At 43.4% G+C, this 16,943-nt stretch overlaps 6 protein-coding genes across 6 annotated transcripts; 2 read left to right on the top strand and 4 right to left on the bottom strand.

The window, feature by feature from the left end:
• Window positions 1-311: 311 nt before the first annotated feature.
• BCIN_13g02710 (hypothetical protein) lies at window positions 312-1,440 on the bottom strand. The gene is made up of 3 exons (XM_024696752.1): window positions 980-1,440; window positions 817-910; window positions 312-628 (listed from the first exon to the last, which is right to left on the bottom strand). The coding sequence occupies exons 1-3, from the start codon at window positions 1,161-1,163 to the stop codon at window positions 622-624; spliced, it is 285 nt and encodes a 94-aa protein (XP_024552565.1). The 5' UTR covers window positions 1,164-1,440; the 3' UTR covers window positions 312-621.
• A 62-nt stretch (window positions 1,441-1,502) lies between these two features.
• BCIN_13g02700 (hypothetical protein) lies at window positions 1,503-2,319 on the top strand. Its single transcript, XM_024696751.1, has 2 exons — window positions 1,503-2,005; window positions 2,066-2,319. The coding sequence occupies exons 1-2, from the start codon at window positions 1,583-1,585 to the stop codon at window positions 2,114-2,116; spliced, it is 474 nt and encodes a 157-aa protein (XP_024552564.1). The 5' UTR covers window positions 1,503-1,582; the 3' UTR covers window positions 2,117-2,319.
• Window positions 2,320-3,215: 896 nt separating this feature from the next.
• Window positions 3,216-5,875, bottom strand: BCIN_13g02690 (hypothetical protein). The gene is made up of 2 exons (XM_024696750.1): window positions 3,984-5,875; window positions 3,216-3,935 (listed from the first exon to the last, which is right to left on the bottom strand). The coding sequence occupies exons 1-2, from the start codon at window positions 5,667-5,669 to the stop codon at window positions 3,786-3,788; spliced, it is 1,836 nt and encodes a 611-aa protein (XP_024552563.1). The 5' UTR covers window positions 5,670-5,875; the 3' UTR covers window positions 3,216-3,785.
• A 1,809-nt stretch (window positions 5,876-7,684) lies between these two features.
• Window positions 7,685-10,026, top strand: BCIN_13g02680 (hypothetical protein). The gene is made up of 3 exons (XM_024696749.1): window positions 7,685-8,159; window positions 8,546-8,751; window positions 8,858-10,026. Exons 1-3 carry the CDS (start codon window positions 7,993-7,995, stop codon window positions 9,877-9,879), a joined length of 1,395 nt encoding a protein of 464 aa, XP_024552562.1. The 5' UTR covers window positions 7,685-7,992; the 3' UTR covers window positions 9,880-10,026.
• A 79-nt stretch (window positions 10,027-10,105) lies between these two features.
• BCIN_13g02670 (hypothetical protein) lies at window positions 10,106-11,465 on the bottom strand. The gene is made up of 2 exons (XM_024696748.1): window positions 10,643-11,465; window positions 10,106-10,562 (listed from the first exon to the last, which is right to left on the bottom strand). Exons 1-2 carry the CDS (start codon window positions 11,168-11,170, stop codon window positions 10,296-10,298), a joined length of 795 nt encoding a protein of 264 aa, XP_024552561.1. The 5' UTR covers window positions 11,171-11,465; the 3' UTR covers window positions 10,106-10,295.
• A 1,913-nt stretch (window positions 11,466-13,378) lies between these two features.
• Window positions 13,379-15,925, bottom strand: BCIN_13g02660 (hypothetical protein). Its single transcript, XM_024696747.1, has one exon. It carries the CDS (start codon window positions 15,778-15,780, stop codon window positions 13,537-13,539), a length of 2,244 nt encoding a protein of 747 aa, XP_024552560.1. The 5' UTR covers window positions 15,781-15,925; the 3' UTR covers window positions 13,379-13,536.
• Window positions 15,926-16,943: the final 1,018 nt, after the last annotated feature.

Raw genomic sequence — 16,943 nt, 5'->3', positions numbered from 1 at the left:
TAAGAACACGTTTTCCGAGTTTATTCCCGGTCGTGGTTCGTGTGTGTGGGTGTTGATGAATTTGTGTTTTGGGTGGTATATGCGAGACATGTCAATAACCTACCCATCTCAAAATACCTACCTGTCTAGATTGGGATTGAATGCAGATATGTATATGAAATATATACATCTGCTTTGGGTTTATTTATTGGTGTAATAAATCATGTCGGATTTATGTATTGTTTCAATCCTTGTATAGTTACTTATACTATACTTATACTTATACTTATATACCCAAGTACTCAAAACCGGATTCGATCTCACTCTTGAATCCTCAAATTGCATATGTTATGTATATTTGACACGTTGAGTGATCTTGAAGATCTAGCAAGTGTTTGGTATCCTCTAGTATACACTTTTTCCCATTTATCAATGAACTCCCGTACGCCTTTCTATTCCGAGATCACCGAACGCCCGCTAAATCAAAGGGGATCAGATCCCGCGATCCATTCATTCTCAAGCCAATTACAAACTTCTCCCCATCATCCCCCTAAGATCCCTCTCCCTCTCTCTCCCTCTCCGCTCTACCCCTCCTCACAAACCCCCGTCCCCTCATCCAACCCACAAGTAATCATCGCATCCTCAGCACCTCCTCCCTCCCCCCAAAATCTCGTCTCTCCTCCCCCCAACCCCAACCCCAACCTCAACCTCAACCCGAATCCCAATCCCCCCTCCGAATGCTCCAACAATCCCCCCACCAGCCCACCCCCATGAATCCTCTCCGCCCTCCTCTTCCTCCCCGCCCCATCTTTCGTATGCAAAAACATACAACAGCACTGTTTTCCAAAATACGCCGTTTCCGTTTCTTCGTGCGCGTATGCGCGGCCGCAGACTTTTTTATTTGTAGCAGGATCTGCGAGGGGGAATTGACCTTTTGGGGGAGAGTTCTTAGGGGTTGTTCCAGAGGTAAAACAAAGGGAAGAAGAAAGGGGAAACTTACTATCGGCTCGTAATTTGAAATTTCGGGCTAATCCATCGGAGGCGAATAATTGTGCTAGATAACTCAGATCTTCTTTGGTAGTTCTGGAAGCTGGCGCAGGCGCCGGAGTTGGAATCGCAGAGACGGAAATGGGGATGGAGAGGGAGAAGAGGAGTGTGAGCAGGGAGGTGGTTGATATGTGCATATTCGTAGTTTTGTAGTGATTGATAATGAGGATTCGGAAACGAACGGACTGAGGTAAGAATTAATAGATAAATGGTGGTTTAGTTGTTCTTCGTAGAGCGAATGCTGGATAGTGGCAATAAGGAGGATATATCTGATTCAATCCGTCCTTTTTTCTTCTTTTTTTTTTCTGCACTATCCTCGTATCGAATCCGTTATCAACGTTCGTATTCCAACTATATGCACAGCGCAGCACACATTAATCACAGGCCGCCCAACTACAAACAGCAAAAGCAAGTCTCGGATTTCCAACGGTGCACTAAAAGATAGACGTTGTAAAATCCTTTGCGAGATTCAAAAAGCGAAACAACAACAACAACAACAGAAGACGCAAGACTGCAAATATAAAAGCTCGCAAAACAGATAAAAGGAGAGCGGAAAATGAAAAACAAAATTTCTATTAAAAGCAAAGACAAGAACCAAGAAAAATGTACAAATGTTCTAGGCTATCTCGTAATCACCATCCATTCATATAACATGTGTGAAACCCCCGCATTACTTAGGCCCGAGTCAAATTTAAGTATAAATATAAATACACATCCACACATCCACACACCCACACACCCATCACCTCGCCTGGCCCGAACCAAGAAAGAGAAGAAAAGAAGAAGGGAAGAAGAAAAATCCAAATCAAAGCAATCTCCAATCCCAGACGATCCAAATTCCTCCCTCTCCCCTCTCCATGAAATCCTCCAGAAAGAACAAGAAGAAGAAGAAGAAGAAGAAGAAGAAGAAGAAGAAAGCATAAATACAATACAATGCAAGGAACAAACGCAGATATGTAAGGATCACCAGTGGATCAGGGTATGCATATGCTGACCTCATCTTCATCCTCGCTGCTGACATGCACATGCCATGAGCTAGGATACTCTTCATCTCAGATTCTCGGATTCTCAGCCCTTTGGTAGAAAATAGGTAATGGGTATATACCATGCATGCATGTGAAGATCTACGACCTAGTCGTAAAGAGGATATGAGATATGGGATATGTAGCTCGAATTGCATCATATCATATCGATCCTCTATCGAACTCATAGGAACAAAAAACAGCCCAGCAGACAGACAGACAGACAGACAGACAGACAGAACAGATCGATACTTCTCAATCAACAAACTCGACTCGACTCAACTCAACTCAACCCATCCCCATCTCATACCAAATCAAATCATATCAAACCCACCCAAATCCTCACTCTTCCCTCTTTTCCCCTCCCCTCCCAAGAAAAGAAAAAAGAAAAAAGAAAAAAGAACAATCAATCCCTTACCACCAAAACCCAAAACCCAAAACCCAAAACCCAAAACCCAAAACCCAAACCCAAACCCAAACAAGCCACCCAACCTTCATTAAAAGAAACAACCCCAGCTCAAAATTCCACACCACACCACACAAAGTAAAATAACAAACATACCTCGCTTCCCCCCTCGCTCTCTCTCCTCCCCCCTCCACATCTCACAATCTCACAATTTCACAATCCAGAGTCCAAACCCCCAAGAATCTCAATCAATCAAATCAAATCAAATCAATCAATCAAATCAGCCCTAAAACACCATAATCACAATCTAACCTCCTAACCTAATATCATCAATCTATATCTATATTTATTTATAGATTTACCTATCCATCCATCCACTCACTCACCCACCCATCCATCCACATCCACATATCTATATTCTATATTTATAGAATCATCTATCCATCCTCGTCTCATCTCATTTTATATTATAATATATTATACGATTTCACCCAAGTAATTATCATCATCATTAATTCGTCTTGGAGAAGAAATCAGAAGAGAATTTATCAGTACCTATCTTCACACTCACACTGTATAACAAATATCTACTTGACGAAGATTACCTACCAAGTCATTATTCATTCATTCATTCATCAGGACTCCGCAACTCCGTCTACAATACAGGATATCCGTAAAACACATGCTTCAACATCAAATCTCACATCGGGAATCCCAATACTATCATTCGATTTGTTTTTTTGTTTTTTTGTATTCATTTTTGTATTCTTTTTTATATTTCTTAATCTTTTCTCTAAGGTACTCAAGGGTATAAAACGCCTCTAAACATTCTCTTGCCGATGTTCAAGTGGCACCCCATCCCATCCCAATACTTCCAATCACTTACATGATACAATGCTAGAACGGTAGCTCGTACACACGAATCACCATCTGTTCTCCTCCCTACGGCTAAATTCGCACAGCATTGCTAACTCCCATCCCGTCTCATATATTTTCTATATATGTACGTGTTCATGTGATGACTCCCAAATAAACTCCATCCCTATACCTAGATCCATCCAATCGACCAAAATAATTTCCGTTGAGTAGAAGGATCTAAAAACGAATGTACGACTATATCAAACGCCCGCTATGCACAATTGTATGCCCATGCCCCGTGTATATATGTACCATTACTCAAATCTGAGTATATGTGCCTGCGCCCACCAATTAAATGTTTTATTTTATTTTTACCATTGATTTCATACACATGTCTACTGTGTTTTTCATAAGATTGCGTGAAGAACCGGCCTTGGGTGTTGATGTTCATGAAATATCAAGATTTGGGTAGTTTATGCGTATTCCCAAGATATTTCGTATTGAGGTAATTCAAGACCTTGCCATTTCTCGCCGTATGGATTGGTACGTGAACCAGAGAAGAAACCATCTTGCGCTCGTTGAATGACGTTAAGCCATGATGATGGTTCGGGATTTTTGCGCCACTAGTATTGTTAGCCAAATTCCTACCCAAAGAAGAAATGTAAACCTACCTGGTTGTGAATATGATATGTCCATGCGCCTCGGAAGAAATTCTCTAGAGTTCGATTTGTAGGTGGATATTTGTCCTCTTCCAATTTGTACTCGGCTTTGCTTAACACTGCTCGATCAACAGTCATCATTCCGAGACCATTTCCTGTTGTTGCTCGTTCTGCTGTAACTTCACGCTTCTCAACTTCTGCTTCCTCAACAGACCTCATTTCCCAGAAATGTTTTGATTTGGTCTCTGAGACTAGCTTTAGTTGTGGTCCATCATAACTTTCCCATTCATCGTGATTTGGGAAAGCATTCTTCCCTTTAAACACTTGTCCATAATCTTTGATACATGGAACTGTACATCTTCCTAATCTATCCCAGTTGAATTCAGTCCAAATTGGATCGAAAGCGGCAGTCTCCAACATTTTGAACTCTTGGTTTCGATGATCCTTCACAGCCATAACGCCAATGATTCGAGGATGAAAGTTTAATCCCATTCTCACACCACCTCGTAAAAGATAGGAGGATAGAGAAGAGTTCGCTGTCAGAGACATCACCGCGGTGTTATAGTCACCAGGACTAGAATGTCCTCCCCAACGTTCTGCAAATGAATGCTCATCTCCAATAAGCAACGGTCGCATATCTCGTAGCATAATAACATCCATATCATAGTAAGATCCTCCATATATGTGCAAAACAACAAATCTCATGGCATCTGAAACTGCAACCGGCAAGAATGTCATTTGCTTCTCTGTCAATATCAACCATTCCTGGTTGTCTGAATCTCGGATGAGTCCATCTGCTACCAGAACCTCATTTTTCGCATTGGGTTTTCCTGGATTTTTGTAATATCCACGTCCGTCCGTGTTATCTCCAGGTGGCAGTGGTATTCTAGAGGGAAATTTCCACAATTTCAAAGTTATATCCCCCCTTTCGACGAATGGTACAAACTTTTCAAAGAGAGGGTCCCGGGTCATAAATTTGTCGATTGCGCTTGGGTCCCTGTCTCCATCCAACCATATGAACAATCTTGAGCAAGGAAGGTTTTGCGTATAGAAGTAACTTTTTATAAAAAGCTCCACTCTCCACGTAGCAGGGCCAGTCCAGTAAGTATGGTATGGTACAATTGGCCCATTACATTGACCAGAGGATGACTTTGAATAAGCTTTCTGCGATGGGTATTGAGCCAAAGAGTTATCCTGACCATCTGAATTGAGATACTCGGCCAACTTGGGGGGCTGCTCGCTCGCTCGTTCTCCTTGTGCCGGCATGTAATAATACTCCTTCTCGCCCTCATTCATGTAATTCAAACAGTCGAAAACGTATGGCATTTTCTCAATTTTATTGTATGATCCCCTGCATTCTTCCACTAGTTTTGTTAGGTTCGCAACCATATCGACATGTGGACGTTTTCCCAAAAAGTCATCCTTTGGCACAACCAAACTCTCGGGCCTGTTGAACCAATTTGCATTTGGATTGATCTTTTCGATATGAAGTGTCGCGGGTGGAGGGGGCACAGGTGCAGAACCATGTTCAGAAGGCGATTCATGAGAGGGTTTCTTGTAAAGTTCAGATGGTGATTTTGGAAGAGCTCCTCTTTCAAAAATGAGTACTGCTAGATACAGAGTCCCATACAATGCCAGCGCTGCCAGAATACTATTTATCACTCCGCAGCATGATTTTGCCCAATTCCTCTTTGCCATGTTGTAGATAAATGTGTTGGTTGGTTAGAGAGCGTGCGTGCGCGTGTCGAATCGATGGAGGATTCGTATGAGAGAATTGCTGGACGCAACTTGGAAGGTTGATCTCAACGGAAAGCCATGAAGAAGTGGATGGGTAGTTTGACAGCTCGTAGAATGAAGGACTTTGTGTTTTAAATTGAGGTTTTGAGTGTTCAGAGTAGGCTCCCTAGATATATACCGTGAGTTGTTGGAACGAAGTGGGCTAGGTTGAACCCCATGCGAACTGGTACGTAAAGCACAGGCGTACTTACAAGGAGTCAAAGAAGAGGAAGATTGTTTGTAGAAAGAGAGAGAGAGAGAGCGCGCGTAATGCAAAGGAGAAGAAAAGAATATGTGAAATGTCTGCACCTTGTTGAAGAATGAATTGCAGAATGAGGGAATGCAGTGTTTTTGACTGCGTCGGCCCACAATGGCAAAGGTTTCGGTGGAGTCCAACAAGCGTAAAGGGGAGGGACAGAAGATTGAAGATTGAAGATTGACTTCTCTGACTTCTCTGTCTCTAGTGAAGTTTGAGTTCAAATGTTCGATTTGTGAATCTGGAATCCAGATACGGACGGGCCAATGAAGGAAGAGGACTGCGAGCGCAGGCAGGGGTATAAGCACCTGGCAGTCCGTGCAATGCTAGCAAGTGTCCTTCAATTATGGATACGCTGTGCAATGTTGAATCATGAATCTTACGCGTTTCTTTATATTGTGAGATGAGGTAAGGCCGTCCAAGTCTGCGAAGGGTGTTTGAAGATATATTAATTTTTCCATATATATACACGTGTGGGCGTATGTATAAGTGCATATATCTCTCGCGATATATGCCCGTCGCTTACCCAGACAAACAGACATCTGCCCTCTTTCTGAATACATGGCATGTTGGGTTATTGCCGTTGATTTATATCTCTGAATCCTTTCGTCCCGTTCAGGCTAGAGCATTTCATGTGCAGCCAAGACTGCGGGACTGGTGGACTCGTAGCGTAAGTCTCTTGTACTAAATGGGGAATGGGGAAAATCGCAATTCCAACTAACAGGGCTGGGCGTTCTGCCAATCCCTGAAGGGATTGGGTGATGCACATGTACAGTGTAGATGATTCTTGTTCATCGTTGCTTTTTGGTCCTTCGTGCGTGTATGACTCTCAGGGGCTGTGCTGATCTGGTAATATGTAATATGTAGGATGTAGGTACTGTACTGTATTGTGTTCAGCCACCAAGCATCTGGTAGGATCTGCTACCAAGGTGACAATATGATATATCATGTACCGTGGACCATGTATCATGTATCGTATCATATGTATGAGAACCCTTTTTCCAACGGCTTACATCCTCAAGATGGGCGTTCTGGGTAGTCTTGCATTGGCCAATCATTGCTCGCGAAAGAAAGCCCTCGTTGGTCTTTTGGAATTAGTACTGAATGTTCATGCCCTGTATCGACGAAGTGTGCTCACTCCTACTTGCACTGCCCCATGCGATGCGGTGCTTCAATTCTTTCCCCTTGAGAAAACAGATAGAAACAGCTTCTCTTAGCGAGCTGGCCTGTCAGCTCGATTGAGTTAGTTTCAGATTTTGAGGGATTAGTTTGAAATGGGGGGAGAATGATAAGTGGATCGAGGGGTGAAATCATATCGTTGGAATTCCTTCTTTGGCAAGATCACCGTAACAGGAACCTACACTGTAAGATGTACTCATTAGTATGTATCGGCGCGGGAGGCAATTTGCATGCGTAGAAAACAACTGGGCCATGGACCGACCCGTTGTTTGGGTGGTGCAGAGTACCTACGAAGCAGTGACAGAGCAGCGTACCACGTGAGTACAACCATCACGAGTGAGAGTAACAATTTCTAATAGATTAGTAACAATCCAACAAAAAGAAGTGATTAGTGATAATGTATTACTCCACCAGGCTTAGCGCATTCTACCCCTTGTCAGCCAAAAAAAGTTTTATCTAGGTAACCTTATCCATTTTCCATGGCGTGCAAGAAAGTCCAGCCGATACTTTTCAATTGGCGCCCTTCCATCCATTCAACCACCCTCGTGCACAAGCAATCCGTTTGGCGACAACCAAACACATCTATGCTGCAGCCTGCGTGTTAACGCAATCCTCCATAGGCTTCCAAAACACAAGGCGAGACGACGTGTCTTGGTAGTACTGCTGATTGGAGGCGTGGTGTCGCGCAAGGTATCCATCAAACTTGATATCGTGATTCTGTCTTGCTCGTCACATTGAGGCCGGCAAGGTTCGATTTGAATATCGTCCATTGCTCGTGCATTCAACATCATAGAGTTGGAATCGTTAGAAATGCGCTTATATGAATACGGGCCCAGTATTCGCGCATTTCGTATATTTGCACGAGCTACAACCAAGAAATGGCCAGTTCAAAAATCGAGACAACTAGCAACAGCTGCGCCGTTGCAAGTGGAAAAATATGATATCGCTTGTGGTATCTCGGGACACATCACCGTCGAGTAGGTTGCCAATCTAAGTTTTTCATTTATCCGGTCATTGTTCTAGCCCGAGCCGTGGAGCAAACACCCCTCCCCCAGAATGACATTCCAAATTATATACGAGATAATTCACGCATCACGTGTGGAGAACGATCAAGTTGTCTTCCTCCTCTGCTAACTATCTTGGCTTCGGGTAAGTGCTCGAGCAAGTTTGTCGGCCAAAATGGGTAATTCGCCAACGCAATGAATAGAAGATTGTGGTCCGAGTATCCACCAGACAAGTAATAGTAGGCGACGCCTTCGTGCCAACCGCTTGAGGATTCTTATACATGTTCAACATTGGTTAGTGATATATTTCCGTGGCGTTTTTGAAAAATGTGATACCCAAGCTAACACTGTGCATACAGAATTCACAATGGATTTCTCCTTCGTGATTCGCCTAAAACACCTCTGGTTATCTACTTACCACCATACCCGTCTTCTCCACTTTCACCATTTCATCCACCTTCATGGTTATTGAGCTCGTATCCTGTCATCAACATACCTTACCGCTGGTCTCATGACCCGCAAACATCATTTCGCAAACAAAAATCTCATGCATTCCCTATACCACGTAAGTAAATAATCTAAATCATGTCATCTGGCGTGCAATTTCTCGGTCCTTTACCGAAACAAAACTTCTTACGCTATCCTATGGCTGTTACTGACCGCTACCACAGTTCATGATACACTTCAAGCGTATAGTTGGCTGTTGAAAAGTTACCTGCCCTCTCTGTTACCGGAGCCTAAACCTCTAGACTCAAACTATTATTACACCAATCCAAAACCAGTCCAACGACCACTTCTGATCTACGGATCATACCTTGGCGGTACTCTTGCCACCTCTCTCGCCCTCACGGAATCGTTTACCTCTTCCTTCTTACCCACTAATATCCATTCTCTCATAGTGCACAATGGAATTTTTAACTGGACTCCTATCTCTACCACACCTGACCCCTCAATCTTTCGCTCCAAATCCTCAGGTTCATCGCAAGATCTCTCCTATAATCACCTCTCAACATTAGACTTATACGAACGTTCTCCATGGACAACTTTGACCCTCCACGCCCTTAAAACTCGTCTCTTTTCATCTCCATCGCAGACCTTCGATCCTCACGCTTCACCCATCCTCTTATTTCGCGCCTCTGGCATCTCGGTTCCACAAAGATGGCCCATTCCTCCCCCTGATGGCTTCTCTCCCTATCCTGGTCCCCCTTTTCAATACCCAGATCTCTCAAACGAGTATGTAACCGAAGAAAAAGAAGAAGCAAAAGAAGAAAAAGAAGAAGAGTCACACGAAGCCCTCGCCAAATCCAAGAAGTCAAAGCGCTTCTTCCCACCTGCCAACTCATCGTTACGGATACCAAGATCATTGTTTACTTACTCTCCTTCTTCGTTTAATGGAAATAAATCACATGACATATCACAAGATCAGAAAAAAGGTAAAGGAAAAAAGGGAAAAAAAGAAGAAAAATATGAAGACAATATCTTCAAACAACAAGCTCGAGAATTAACAATGTTAATGAGAAGAAGTATATCAAAGGATGAATTGGGGGAAAGAGTTCAATGGGATGAGGATTGTAATCCGGAGGAGATTGCGAAGAGGAGAGTTACCGAGATGGAGGTTGGAGATACGGGGTGGGATGGCGCGAGGGAGAGGGAAACGGTGGTTAGGGAGTGGATTGTGATGGGGGGATTGTGATGTGGGGGGGCGACAAGATTGTGAGAAAGGGGCAGAGGTATATAGATATAGATATAGCATGAGATCATTGGTTATCAATGGACATTAGATCTTCCAAGAAACCCTTGGTGTGTTTGGCTTTTTGGAGGGTTGTCCTGTGCGGGGCCATACTCCAAGAATGTAAATATAATCATTCGTAGATACATGTGCTATGCTTCTAGTTTGCATAGCACCGTTTACTAATAAATGAATTCTATGATTGCTTTCTAGTATGCGAACCTATCTATCTACTAAATATCCATCTTTATCTACCCAAGTCTATCTAATCTATTCAAAATCTCTGTCCAATCTACAACCTATGTAAAAGTCTAGTTCCTGGAATTCCACCTTTTATCTTTATCTCACTCTCTCTATCGGATCTATATCACCACACTCCCCTACGCAGCAACCTCGACTTCCCTCCCCTCCTCACTCATCACCTTCTGTTGAAATCCATCTTGCTGCCATCCACTCTCCGCTACCGCTCTCAAATTCCTCTGTTCATCTTCCGTCAGGGGCTTCTCGGTTCCCTTTCTTCTTTCTCGACTTTCTTTCGTTTCTTGCACTGCGGCATTGGGGTCGCTGGAGTCAGCGGCCCGGAATTGATACGAGCGGAATTCGGTATTGGTCCAGCCGGTTCCGACGAAGAGGGAGGAATCTTCCCACTATGTGAAAGGAGGTTAGTTTTGAGTTTTGGGGGGTTTGGAGGGTAGGTAACAGAAAAAGAAAGAAAAAAATAACATACGTCCTCGGTAAAATAATGCAAAAAGCCTCCATGCGTCACAACCACAATATTCACATCTTCTACCCCCTCCTCCTGAGCCCGCATCCCCAAATCCCTCAGCCAAACGCGAGCTTCTCGCGCGCGCTTCTCAATCGCCGGCGCATTAGACGCCCACCTCCCACTCTTGCTATTCCATCCCTCATGCACCAATCCCAAATCGACACTCCCGGCGAACTCCTCCGCGAGCGCCGCGGGCGCAGATCCCGTATCGCAGGGAAGCGTGGATGTTTCTTGGATTTCGGGGAGCGCGATGACTTGGATTCCGCGGGCGATGGCGCTGGGGAAGGAATAGAGCGCGGTGTAGAGGGTGCGGCGGAGGGGGGAGGCGACAATGTGGGTTATTTTTTGGGGGGAGGGAAAGCTCTGGGAGAGGGTTGTGCATTGGGTTTTTCCGAGCTCGGTGAGGAGAGGGTCCGGCAGAGTGTGGTTGGCGGTGCAGAGGTTGTGGAAACCTTGTGCGTGGCGGACGAAGTGGAGGGTTATGGGCATTTTGGAGTGATGGCTGGGTGTGTGTATGTGGGCGTGGTTGGTGTGTCGATTTTATTTGGAGAGGAGAGAAGGAATGAAGGAGTGAAAGATATATATAGAGGAGAAGAAATTGAATATCTATTTATATATATATATATATATACGTACGAGTAGATAGGTATGTAAGTAATCCAAATGACAATCAGCAAAGAAGAAACTCCAATTGGGAATTTATACCGAGACAATTTTGCCAGAGAAGATAAGAAAATGAAAAATGTTTGACGGTCTAGTGATGAGTCTAGTGATGAAATGACTCTTACATGCGATTCTTTCTCAGCAATGCAGTTTTGGCAGAAGTTTGTGAAATTTTGGTCCGCGGACCGATGTCGATGAAACCAATGACGTGATTGGGATTGAGGGCGTGGTGGGGTGTGGGTGGAATGGGGAAGGTTGTCCGAGGATCACGTGGGAGGGGTAGACGATGGTTGGTCTTCTGTGGATGGGTGGCGACCTTGATAAGATTTCATCTGTACTGTTTTTCAGATGGTTGTGTGAGATTTTGGTTCATTCTCATCTTCTTCAATATAGGAATTGTTCTGGTTCGGCAGCGTGTACTGATTCCGCGAGGTCAAATATAAACCGATAAAGATATGTCATCTTCTGAGGCGGTTGAATTTGCAAGTCGGAGTCATGATGGGAGATTTACTGTTATTAATTGCTTCAGAAGTCTGGAGTGATAAAGGTCCTTGAATTGGAACCATTAATACAGAGGTTAATAGGCATTTTTGCTTCAATTATTGCGCGGGATGTTCAGAAGCTTGAAGTCAAGTATCCTCAACGCCCCTCAGCACTCTCACTATTCGTGGTCCTTTTATGCATTCCTGCTAGATTCAATTCGATTCTTCAGAGATGTCAAGCGTCAATCATCACAGTATAGGGGATACGCCTGGATTGAAACCCTTCTATCGGGCAGAAGTCGTCTCGAATACGAGTATTATCGATTCTGTGTAGTTTAGGCTTTATTTTTCACCATGGGTTGTCATTCCGAGCCGACCCAACAACTAATGATAGAAAGATCATAAAGTGTGATTGTATGATAATTGGAATCATATTGGCACTGCGTTGTTAGTTCAGACCTCGATTTACAATTGATCGAGATTGACGACAGAGTCACTCGTTATTGCTCGTATGGTGAAAGATTCATGACAGAGCCATAGTATTTAAGCCCCATTACCTTTTCATGGCTCACACTGCTGCTGCTAGTTTTTGTCTCTCGCCTATGTATTTATTATTTGAACTTGCGTGTGAGGCAGCACATGAATGGCAAGTCACTCACTTACACAATATTAATATTTTCTCATTCTCATCACTGATTTCGGGGTCAAGGAACCACAATCCAGAATCTCCATCATCCCCACAAGATCCTTATTCTTTTTTTCCCTCCAGAGACTTGAAGAGAAATTTCCATCTCTTTAGAAAACACACTGGAGGACAATTACTAAAGCAAAATTATCGCAAAATATCCATCTCACGTCCTCACATCCAAGCAAGCAATAAATCCACCGGAAAAGACCAAAACAAACCCAGACCCCTACAAAACCATCCACCTCTCCCTCTCCCCACAATCCGACGATACAAACCCCCCAAGAATTTTCGCTTTCCAATCAGAATAAGATCATTCTTCTCGTTGAAGCGACGAGTGATATCAATTCTAACTTCAATTCAGGAAATCAAAAATTACTCTGTTACCGCCGGCGAAGACACACACGGCACTGGGGCTCGATATGGTTTCTGATGAAGGAGAAGGTGCGGACCGGGGGAGATCTTTGAGAGGAGAGGAGTAGTAGGAGATATGCTGTAGGAATGGAAGTAGTGAAAGTGTAGAGGAAAATGGGGGAGTGGGAGTGAACGGTGTGAAGGACGGAGGCGATTGACAGTGAAGATGGTAGTTAGGGCGATTGAGAAGGATCTAAGTGGTCTTCATTTCATGTTTTTACATGTGTATACCGTAGACTGTAGCTGATAATAGAAACGTTTATGAGATATTTCACTTCAATCAATTTCCATAGTTACCAGTATTCTGAACTTGTATTTCACTCACTATTACTCACCTCTTTATATATATATATATATATATCCTCACAACAAACATTCCGTTGTCAAAAATTACCAGCTCGTGTTCACATTATTCACCTCACACAACATTCTACGTAGCCAACCACTCATGAGTGATCGAATAACTTCAATTTTCCATTTCAACTCAAGATATTCATTCATAACTATCTAAACACTCGCTCTCAATGAGATCCAACCCAATTACTATCAAGAACAATCAAGAACTGCACAAATTCCTCGCAGACCAACTCCAAATAATTTCCCGCCCCCATCTACCAGCCAATACCACCAATTCCTAATCCGATAGCTTGTTCTTCTGGTACCAGGACAAACCGAACACGTGGTAATTTGATGTCAGCCCCACGTCTCTTATACACCTTTGCAATTTCAGTATTAGCTCCTTCGACGACTTTGTGTGCCTTCTCAACGTATTTAGACCAGTACTTCCCATCTGAAAGACTGAATTCGAGGCGAATAAGACTTGGGAAAGCTTTGTAGATACTGGTGGCAAAGAGAGGCATATCGGTGACATCACAAAGTCTGTAGTGAGGAAAGGACAATCGTTGAACAACGTTGCCTCTCCACTGGGCAATTTGACGGGCATAAAGATTAACATTTTCTGCTGAATCGTTGAGAAATAATGTATCGAATCGCGAGGAGAAATAATCGCAGCCAAAGTAGAATGCACAGCTGCTGTCCATCATGCATGCCTTCTGCGTTTGCTTGTTAACAAGCCATAATGGTGAAGGTGAAGTTCCACGCCGACGTTTGAATAAACCAGGACCCCCTTCATTCTGAATTGTCTCCTGGTTAAGACTGACTGTAAGTATCCTTCCACTTCTGACTGCAAACCCCCAGATTTTCATACATAACTCGTTAGGAAGTTTATCGAAACAATGGAATGTATCATACTTTGGCCTCGCCTGTTCTGCTTCATAGGCGGCTCTAAGTTTTTTGATATAGAGCTGTGTCTGGAATGTGAAGTGCGCAGGTATTTCTGGTAAATATCCAACATGTGTCAGAAACTCATCGGTGTTCAAATTGATGGCCCGGGCCCACAAAGAAAGATTTTCAAAGTTGATGAAATGGCGAAAGTTTCGATTCACGGCCATCTCTTTACACCATTCAATAGCTTCCTCTTTTGTCGGAGCAAATTTGCCAAATATTTGGAGAACAGCACTGGTGCAATAGGACTCATCACCCAAATTAGGATTGCCTTCCCATACAATAGGTTTGGTAACCGAAAAAGTCTGCTCAGGCTCAGAAGTTTTAACGACCTTGGCTTTGGAAGGTTTCTTGGCCTTGCGTTTGCGTAACATGGCTTTAGGACATTTGGGGATTTGACTGCTTGAAGTGGTGTTGGAAACTTCTGGGGCTTCACCAGGAACGGTGTCGTCAATAAGCTTTTCCGGTTCCTCGTGTGGAAATGGGCAATTCTTCCGAACACAACTATTAGGAGTGTGAAAGTCTTTGAAAGCCGGTCTCTTCTTATTTAATGTAGGTTTTGGCAAGGGCTTTGAGGGTTTAGCAACAGAAACGGGGACATTTGAATTGTTACTCTTAAGTGCAAGGACTTCTCTCTTATAGGTAGTCTCTTGATTAGTGCTCACTGGCTCAAGCTTATTCTTAACATTGTTGGCCATCCGTCGTTCTCTAAGCTTAGCCCTGGTATCGTGATCGTGAAAGTATTGACAGTTATTCTTGTATTTGCACCCTTTGCGATCCAAGAAGAACTTGCAGACTTCGACCGGTGAGACTGCAACGTCGGAAGTTGAGTTAGCAATATTGACACTTGGATCTGTAACATAAGAAGTACAGAGAGCGGCCTTGATTCGGTCAAGTCCTACATCAGTAGCAACTGTAACGGCGCTGTGTTCTTCAGATTTGGCCGGGACAATTGAAAGCGCCTCGTTCGACACAGTTTCTTCACTTCCACTTGTTACCTGAAAGGCCTTAACTGGTGGATCTTCAATATCGGATATAGACTGGGCGGCTTTGATTCGATCAAGTCCCATATCAGTAGTAACCGGGACGGAACTATGCGCTTCAGGATTAACTGAAACAACTGGAACAGCGTCGTTTGATATGGGTTCCTCACTCCCGACTACTCTCCGAGAGATCTCAATTGTTGAATCTGTAACGTCAGGTTCAGAGTGAGCGGCCCTGATTCGGTCAAGCCCTGCGTCGGTAACAGCTTGAACAGTGCCAAATTTTTTAGCCTTTATATGAGTGAACGAAACGGCACGATTCGGTACAGTTTCCTCAATTCCAAGCGATTTCCGCGCGTTCTTAATATTTTGAAGGGCCCGGTCGACGCCAATCAAGGAAGGTTCCTTTGATTTTGGAGCAGTCTCAACGAAGTAAATTCTTGTAACTTCGACTGGAATATCTAGAGGGGCTTTTCTTGACGTGGCTAAGATATTCGCATCGTGAAGGGCTTTTTCGCGGCGGCTGAATTTAATAACTTCGGAAAGAGTTTGCCGAAGTGGCTGCTCGTAGAAGCCAGAGAATGACATGCTGATGAAGGAGGCAGACTTAAATTAAATTCTCTCCGCTGTAGCAAGTAGGAGGGAGACAATATAAACAGTAAGAACAATGGTTGTCGAATCTTTGAATCATAAGATAAATTCGAAGGATTAATCTCAGAGGAATTCAGTATCCTAAAGGGATTCGTGATAAACAGAACAGTGTAGTTGAAAGGCAGGGTGCTTTCAAAAGAGCCTTTTTATCTAGGATATCGTTGTTATAGGGGTATCTGAAGAGTATCTGAAAAGTCGTCTGTATGATGGAAGAAGTATTCAGATGAAGAAAGAAGTCTCAACCCCTTACTAACCCAACCCGAAGTGTGCCGAGAAATCGAGCTAAAAGGAAAGAACGAGACTAGGAAGAAATTCCACGTGAGGAGCAATATCTTCTGCAAGTTGCAAACACTTGATGGGGAGGGGCTTTGAATTAATTATGGCGTTCCTATTGGTCTTGAATATGGACTTCTTTTGAAGTTTCCACTGCTGGCTGCCACTTTCTGATGAGTGAAAGTGAATGCGCTTGACCTTGACCATCAATAAGTTGGAATAGAGGAGAGCAAGTTGTGGGTGTTTCTTGCATAGAGTCTCTATGAAAAGCTTTCCAATTTTAATCTGAAGCCTTCTTATTAATATCCTATTCGTGGTCCTGGTAAATATTTCAGTTTTTGGCAATGTTGATGTAGTTGAAATAAAGTGATGGATGAGGCTCAGACTGTGAATCATATGGAGTGCATACCCGGAACCGACTGCCTTGTTAATCCTTGTTTCAAGAGTGAAAAAAAGTAAGTAAGGGATAACAGTGAAGTATGAATGAGTAATGGGCCAAAGAAGAGATGATATGATTGAATCAATATCAATCTCCCATGAAGAGCTTGGGTAGGTGCTAGGTGTAGTTTTTTAGGATGAGGAGTGAGCAAAGTTGTAGCTAAGAAAGTGATGGTTGTGATCCACAGTACAGCAATGGAATGATGGCATGTACGATCGCATCACAGGGAAATGCAAAGAATTGTGAAGGCTGAGGCTTTGTGCTGTTCTTGTTGATGGTTCATTGATAGGCAGTAAAGTTTCAAAGTCCTTGATCCATCTTTGTTTGTATGCAGGAAGGATCAGGTGTTAGCTTACCCGTGATAAATTTGGTTTTGATGTCAACATTG

The sequence above is a fragment of the Botrytis cinerea genome, chromosome 13 (genome assembly GCF_000143535.2).
Source record: "Botrytis cinerea B05.10 chromosome 13, complete sequence".
Lineage (NCBI taxonomy): Eukaryota > Fungi > Ascomycota > Leotiomycetes > Helotiales > Sclerotiniaceae > Botrytis > Botrytis cinerea.
The sequence above is the reverse complement of the archived record's forward strand: the minus strand, read 5'-3'. Positions and strand labels throughout refer to the sequence as shown.